General features: G+C 40.8%; 1 protein-coding gene and 1 long non-coding RNA gene across 2 annotated transcripts; both read left to right on the plus strand.

Annotated features, from left to right (window-relative positions):
- Window positions 1-1825: 1825 nt before the first annotated feature.
- On the plus strand, window positions 1826-4820 carry LOC110955620 (inhibin beta C chain). The gene is made up of 2 exons (XM_022200678.2): window positions 1826-3222; window positions 3630-4820. Exons 1-2 carry the CDS (start codon window positions 2874-2876, stop codon window positions 4406-4408), a joined length of 1128 nt encoding a protein of 375 aa, XP_022056370.2. The 5' UTR covers window positions 1826-2873; the 3' UTR covers window positions 4409-4820.
- A 1965-nt stretch (window positions 4821-6785) lies between these two features.
- LOC127535461 (uncharacterized) lies at window positions 6786-7719 on the plus strand. Its single transcript, XR_007944326.1, has 2 exons — window positions 6786-6888; window positions 7088-7719. It is a non-coding gene; the product is annotated as an uncharacterized LOC127535461 (long non-coding RNA).
- The last annotated feature ends 268 nt before the right edge of the window (window positions 7720-7987 follow it).

Here is a 7987-nt window from a genome sequence, read left to right on the forward strand (position 1 = left end):
GGGCGAAGGCAGGGAAAGGTCGCCAGTCTGTTGCAGGGCTACATATACAGACTAACAATCACACTCACATTCACACCTATGGACAATTTAGAGTCATCAATTAACCTCAGCATATTTTTGGACTGTGGGAGGAAGCCAGAGTGCCCGGAGAAATGCCACACATGCACAGAGAGAACATGCAAACTCCATGCAGAAAGATCTCAGGCCCAGGCCAGGATTTGAACCAGGGATTTTCATGCTGCAAGGCCAAAGCGCTAACCACTACCCCACTGTGCAGCCCCTGTTAAATAACAGCACTGAACTATTTCACCTCTGGAAAACAATATTACCTCACACATCATCACAGTCTCTCCATAAACCTTCTACACACAACGTCTCACAGTCATCCATGTGGTTTCTCTTAAATCCAACACAAGGTTCATGTCAACCTTCAATGCCGTTGTGTTGCAAGTAGCAAACTAAGGTCTGTAGTGTAACTTTAGGCTCACAAGGGGGCGGCATGGAACCACATGTCTAAAGACTGCGTTTCTACCTGTACTGGACTTCATTTTCCTTCTTAGAAAGGCATGTGGAGATGAGTTCCAGTCCTCTGTGAGACTGAATACTTTGTCTAAAAGGTAGAGAAAAGAGCGATTAAGCTAGTAGTGGAATGCAAATACACAACATATTTATATGCTTATCTATTCTTAATAAATTTATCTATACAGGCAAAAAACACAACAAATACAAACAGAGTGGCCTCAAACTTCTTGTGACTCATCAATGCCAAGTCATGCTTATCTGTAAAGCTTTGTCACAGGCTGCATGTTTGTGTTGGGAGCACTTGAATGGAAAATAGGCTTATGAATTTTGGATTGATTTTAGATAACATTTATAAGCCTGAAGAGGAAGCAAGGATCAGATTAAGCAGTATTCTATGTACATTCATCGTTGTGGTAATCATTATGGCGACACCTCGGAGGCCCCACGCTATGCAGCGTGTCTGATGAAATTACTACCTCAGAAACGTCCCTGTCATGATGACAAAACAGTTTGAGTCTGAGGGTTTTTCCTCTGTCTGTCTCGCATGCAACCACAGATACAAAAGAAAAGAAGAATCAGACAGAGGAGAAAGTGAGACAGTTCAAACAGCAGTGCTCGTTTGCATGAGTCACTTGACACCTTTCACACACTTCAAAATCTTGCAAAGTAGGTTCACCTGGCAAAGCACATGATTGTTTCAACACCTCAGTGACTCACTGCTCAGACATTCACACGCTCCACACTGTTAGACCGGCTGCATCTCCTCCACTCTGTGTTACTTGAATAGCAACTTCTTCACAGCTTGGGATATTTTTTTTTAGGCTTTTATAGCCAAGAAATTGATGCTTACAGCCCCTCATCACAGTTTAAAGACTGTTGTTTTCTTCTCAGACTGTTTCATTTTAGAGGTTAGTCACAAACACTCTCATCTATCTTGAAGCTCCTGTACAAACTTCAAATTCAATTAGCATTTAGATAGTAAATTTTATGGTTTTATTGTGCTTGTTTTTATTATGGTATTATATAATAATGTAGATATTAGAATTTAATTTATTGGACAGTTTTACTATCTGGCTGCTGATTGGCAGACTGTTAACACTTTCAAGCTCCGAACTTGGACAAAGCTGATCTATAAATGCTCTTTGTTAACATTTTCTATACATAAATGAAAATGAATTAGTAAAGAATAGAAACTACCTAATCAAGCAGCACACTGACGTTATTTAGTGACAGAATCGAGGGTTTTCATATTGTATGCTGATAAATACTTCTGTCCCATCAATCATCGCTGAAAAAGCAAGAATGCTGCTCTTTTATCTACCACATAGAGGCTGAAATCAGATATGTTTTAGCTCTATTTGATCATTCTAAAAATAAACCACCTTCACAGTGTTTCATTTCATCTTTGACGAGCTCCACACATCTGTACGATGATGCGATTGCTGTAATAATAGACTGGAAAAGTTGTCACAAGCATTTTCATCAGAGCTCAAGAAAGTTCCCACCTCTACCAGAAAATGTCTTCGACATTTTTTTGTTTTTTTTTAAACTCTGCTTTAAACCCCGAGGCATTTCCTCTTCAGTCTGGGTTAAGGAGGGATGGCTGACACAAACTCTCTCCACCTTTTTCTTAATTGCATGCTGTCAGTTGAAACAGACAGAAAATATGTACTCAGGCCGGACTGTTTAAATAGTTTGCGGTCTTTGCCAGTGTAGGGTTTCAGAAGTGGGGCATGCCAGGTTTGACCACTGTGTCAACTGGATCAAACTGGATCGATCCGTCACAGATTCTGACCTTTGACTATACTGGGCAGGGGTTGCAAGGAGACAGAGACACAGCCTAATAGGATCATTGAACTGCTGCATGTACTCTGGAGAAAATAATGAAATTTTACATCACCGTTCTCTCTAGAACTGGTCACTGTGGGTCATTTATAAGATCAAGTCATGTGTATCTGGAATTTCTTGTGACGTAGCGCGCTAAGATGTGCACAATGTACATGTGACGTAACCAAATTTGATTCACCAATCCGTTTATTTTACATCACTCCTATATCTGCTGTCGTTTTTCACCCTGTGTGTTGATAAAATTGAAAAACATTCAGTTCAGATTAGTATCACAGGTTTAATAGTTTATAGGTCACACCTGTTAACACAGAAGACGAAATGTTGCCTCATGACTGCACATGGCCCGAGCTGAGCCCATCACAGTCTCACCTGACCTATCAGGGGTGTGGCAAACACAGTAGCTCTATAAATAAAAGCATGCCAAGAATGTCATTTATAACAGGGACAAACCCTCTCCACGGAGCCGCAGCACTCGCAGACCAAACCTACCTGGCAGGATCACCATGCTCAGATCACACCTGCTCCTTCAGCCCATCTCCTGCATGCCGCTGCTGCTGCTGCTGCTGCTTGTCTCCACCTCAGGGGAAGGCCGGCCTCACGTGGCCCATGAAGGCACACCTTATGTGGACAGGGTGGACAGCCAGAGGGCGCTCCTTCTGGAGGCGGTGAAGATGGGGATCCTCAACTCATTAGGTTTGGACAGTGAGCCCAGGCCGACCCGAAAGGCCTCGGAGCAGGAGCTGAGGACGATGTACGAGCTCTATAGGGAGAAACTGAGAGAGATGAGAGGGAATTCAAGTCAGCCAGTGGGGGAAACAAGGCGATCCACCATGTCTACTGTGCTCTTTCCAGGTAAGGATGAGATATTTGTTGTACAGGGAGAATTTTGAGTCAGCCACATTTGTCAGAGAAATTTTGAGAAAAGAAATAAGGAATTAGTCAAGAAATATTGCCGTGTGAGCTTGCAGACAAAAACTATTGCTCTGGTGTGGTCATGAATACTATAAATAACCTCTGTCCCAGTAGCTCACGCTCCAGGTAAAGATCATTCCTACAAGCTTTACGAAATCATGAGCATGACAGGCACACCTTGTACACAATGCTGCACGTAGAACACATTTTTATGAGGCTGATCAATAACAGTTTGTAAAGGATTCTACAGATACGCTATGTTGACTTTGCTTAGTAACTAAAAATAATAACAGTATGGTGCCAACTTGATTTCTTATGTGATTGTTCTTTGTCTCTTTGGTGTTTAGTGAAAGATCTCAAAGTGCTTCGGAGGAGAAAACACTCAAAGTCAGGTCATCACATGCAGTGGTACAGAGCTGTTTTCCACAAGAACCCAAACATCCAGACTGAACTGAGTCTCGCTCGCGCACAGCTGAAGATTTCCTGGCAGATTTTAGACAGACTCACTCCAGCTCTGAGTAAGATTAAAGTTAAAGTCAACAGGAGGAAGCCGACTGTCCACACATACACGGACTCTGTGGTTCAGACTAATGTCTCGAGCAGTGAGGACGTGATACTGGACATCAGCACTGAGGTGGAGACGTGGATGAACGCTGATATTCGGTCCCTGGTTGTGGATGTTGGGATGGTTGTTGCAGACAGAGACGCTCTCAATCTAAATCCAACCATTTCTCTGGAGTTAGGCCTCCAGCAGCCCAACATGCCTGCTCAGAGGTCGAGGTCGCGTCGCTCCAACAAGGAAGACGAGTGCGATGAACGAGGATGGTGCTGCAGGAAGTCGGTTACTGTGTCCTTCAAAGACATTGGCTGGGCAGACTGGGTGGTGGCTCCCGACGAGTACATGATGCATTTTTGTGACGGCAGCTGCCCCCACAACTACAAGCCGGCGAGCATGCACACGCAGGTCAAGTCTCGGCTGCACCAGGTCAGCAATGGAGCGACGCCTCGGCCCTGCTGTGTGCCGGCGGCCTACGAGCCCTTGGTGCTTATGCATTACGACAGCAGGGGAAAGCTGAAACTGACTCCTTTCAACGACCTCATTGTCAGTAAATGTCACTGTGCCTAAAAAAAAATTCAAATACTAACTTTTGGTAACATTTTGCCAATATATAAACTATGTTACACGGTGAAAGACAGATTGAGTTCTTAAAGGAGTTATTTTTATCAGAGCTACTTAATTGGTGCTTTAGCAAATTGAAAACTGCAAATATCCACTTTTATTTTATTGTGAAAAACATGTTACTCCTACTGTCAAAACTGCAGATCTCTGCATTCATTCTTTGTGTTTAAACTTATAGTTATTTATTTAAATTCTATTTATGGTCATATTTGTGTTGTTTTTTTGCTGATGATGTGTAATGTCATAACATATTTTAGTACCATTTGTTATTTAATTGTATTGGACTGTATTGATTGCTTCATGAAGTTGAGATATTTTGTTTGCTGTCTTATACATTTCACTTATATGAACATTAAAATACATGTCTGAATTATTCCTACTGTACTGTTGCATTTGAATGTGTAATAAAATGCACATTTCTTAAAAAGAAAGCTAGATTTTTTCTTTCAGATTTGTCATTCATTTACAGAAATACTATAAACCACAGTAGGTTAGTAAGGTCAGGGTGTGCCAGATGAGTCTAAGTGTGTGATATCTTCTAGTTATCATTGATAGCCTTGAAGTTGTGCTCAGCTTGGCCTTGACCTGCAAAACTAATAATGAGTCACAGGGAAAATTCAAAACCACAAAAAAGGTAAAAGTGGCCTATTGTGTAAACTTCAGACTGTTCACATTATCTTTGATGATACGGTAAACACATTTGCACTGCAGGTTATCAAAGCTTGTGTAATGTTTGCTTTCAAATGTAGCTGAGTGCAGCAAATAGGAAAAAGAACAAAGAGTAATGTGAGATATCACATGTGATGGCTAAAAAAAGAAAACATTTAAAAGATGCAGCTTAAGGTTTGGAGTTATAAAGCACTAACAGAGCACTTGTGATGGCTGTCATAAGTAGGAGAACTGAAATTAGTCGCAATCTAGTCACTTAAGTCACTTAAATATGAGCATATATTGTTGATAGAGTGACCCTAAAATGAATAAATAAGTGAGTAATCAGAGTAAGTAAGTGTATTTTAACTGTAATTACATTTTTCTGATGGTAAGTTTAAACCTCTGCACAGGAACTGCTCATTCATTCTTTGTTTTTGTCCTGACAGTCTTTGTTTCAAGGATGACATCTTCAGTTGTTACACAACCATGGGCGGATGGAAAGTCTTTTATCTTCGAGTCTGAAAGGTCCTAAGTTTTCGTACCACCCAAAGTATACAACTATGGACAGTATTTATCAAAGCCTTCTGTGTATAATCTAAGATAAACTGCACAAACTTGTTGGGCTCTGCTGTTTCTGGAGCTTTAAATTCTCACAGCCTACCCGGAAAATTACTGAAAATAACTTTATGGTAACAGGAACCAGAGTTTAAAATGAAAGCCAAAAAAAGTCATCATGAACTGTGAACTTCTGAGCTCGTCTTAAGTCATCCTATCCAGAGAATCTCGCAAACCTTAAACATCCATCCATCCATTCTCTATACACCGCTTTATCCTCACTAGGGTCGCGGGGGTGCTGGAGCCTATCCCAGCTGACTCGGGCGAAGGCAGGGGACACCCTGGACAGGTCACCAGTCTGTCGCAGGGCTACATATACAGACAAACAATCACACTCGCATTCACACCTACGGGCAATTTAGAGTAATCAATTAACCTCAGCATATTTTTGGACTGTGGGAGGAAGCCGGAGTACCTGGAGAAAACCCACGCATACACAGGGAGAACATGCAAACTCCATGCAGAAAGATCCCAAGCTGGGATTTGAACCGAGGATCTTCTTGCTGCAAGGCGAAAGTGCTAACCACTACGTCACTGTGCAGCCCAATCTTAAACATTATTAAAGAAATTTTATTTATCTGTCTCAGATCTGTTTACACTGTAAATCATTAAAGTTTCCCTGCTGTCTTAAAAACGTAAGTAAAGCCTTGTATTAAGGTAAGGATCAATTTGATCCATTTCAGTTTTTGTGTTCACCAAAGTACTGGTTATCCTTTCTTTTTCTTCATAAAATTTTGTGACTTTTCCTCATCTCGGGTTATGAACTGCTGTGTAAAATCTGGACACCTTGACGTGTAGTGGAATGTTTGTGCAGAGTATGTATACATAGATGATGTTGCAGGTCTTTTTGACCCAGAGACTTTAATGTGGGTAAGTATGGAGTCACAGGAGTGCCACAATGAAATATAAATCTGTTAAAAAATAAGGATATAAATGTGTAAATATCAAGAGGAATAAATGAATAAAGAAATCTGTTAAAAATAAGGAAATTTATTCATTTATTTCTCTTTATATTTACACACTTATTTCCTGATTTTTGAACAGATTTATATTTCATTGTGGCACTCCTGTGACTCCATACAGGTGTGTGTAGAGGAGGAACTTTCTCTCCCTTGTCTTTGTCACTGTTCTCCCGTCATCTCTTTGACAAACACACAAAGGTGAGCTCCAGCTCCAGAAGGTTTACAGCTGAAGAAGCTTTATCACAGATTTTGAACTGGAATAGTGATGTAGAGAAAGAGATTTCAGATACAGGGGATCTTTCAGAGCCAGAGGACAATGTTATTGATGATCCAGATTGTCAATTTTCCTATGATGAGGAGGATTCACAGGACAAGTCTGCTGTTGTCTCTCCATCAGATGAAAACCCAGGAATGCGGCAACCATCATCCACAGAGGGAACATGGACATCTAAAGATGGTAAATTAAAATGGTAAACAACACTGTGGATGTGTTTGCTTACAGTGACTATGTCCTGTGGACTGAAATCAACCAGCAATAGAATGCCAACAAATTGTACCAAAGTCGGCGTTTCCTGGAAGAACTGGGTAAACCATTTGTCATTCCCAAGGTCCAGAGGCGAGCCAGGCCAGCTCGATCCCCAGCAACTGCAGCCGGCATTGAAAAGGTCAAGCTCACATCATCCAACCAATCTGCAATGGATCCAGCGGACACGGGTGTAAAGAAATGGAAAAGATGCCAGGTCTGTCCCTCCAGAGAGGACTGTAAAATAAGTACTGTACCTCTTGTGTGAAATGCAAGAATTACATCAGCACAAAGCACACAGTTACATTCTGTCCATCGTGTGGAGAACACTGAAAATTCTGAACACGGAAAATCTGAGCAAATACTACAAGTTAAATGAAAAAAAACAAACGTGAAGTGGGAAAAACTTTAAATAGATCTTAAATATGGTGTTGGAATTAAAAATGGATTGTATGCTTCTTTTCTAAATGTTTATATCATCTAAAACAAAGTTCTTATTGGTTTAACCTGGTGTGTTGACTGTTCTGAGAGAATTTACACAGCACGGGTCAAAATGACTTGCAACATAATCAAAGTCTTTTTTTTTTCAACATAATACAAAGGTTAACTGCCATTTGGTTGCGAAATTTGGTAAAACATGAGCAGTGAAAGTGAAAAACTAGTTGAGTTAAAGGAACTGAACCATGAGTAAACAAGTTAAACAAACTTGAGATCTGAAGATGAATCAACTCGACAGTCTCTTCTTCATTTAACACTGAAAACTTACACCCTCCA

Source organism: Acanthochromis polyacanthus, chromosome 9 (assembly GCF_021347895.1).
Source record: "Acanthochromis polyacanthus isolate Apoly-LR-REF ecotype Palm Island chromosome 9, KAUST_Apoly_ChrSc, whole genome shotgun sequence".
In the NCBI taxonomy this organism is placed as follows: domain Eukaryota; kingdom Metazoa; phylum Chordata; class Actinopteri; family Pomacentridae; genus Acanthochromis; species Acanthochromis polyacanthus.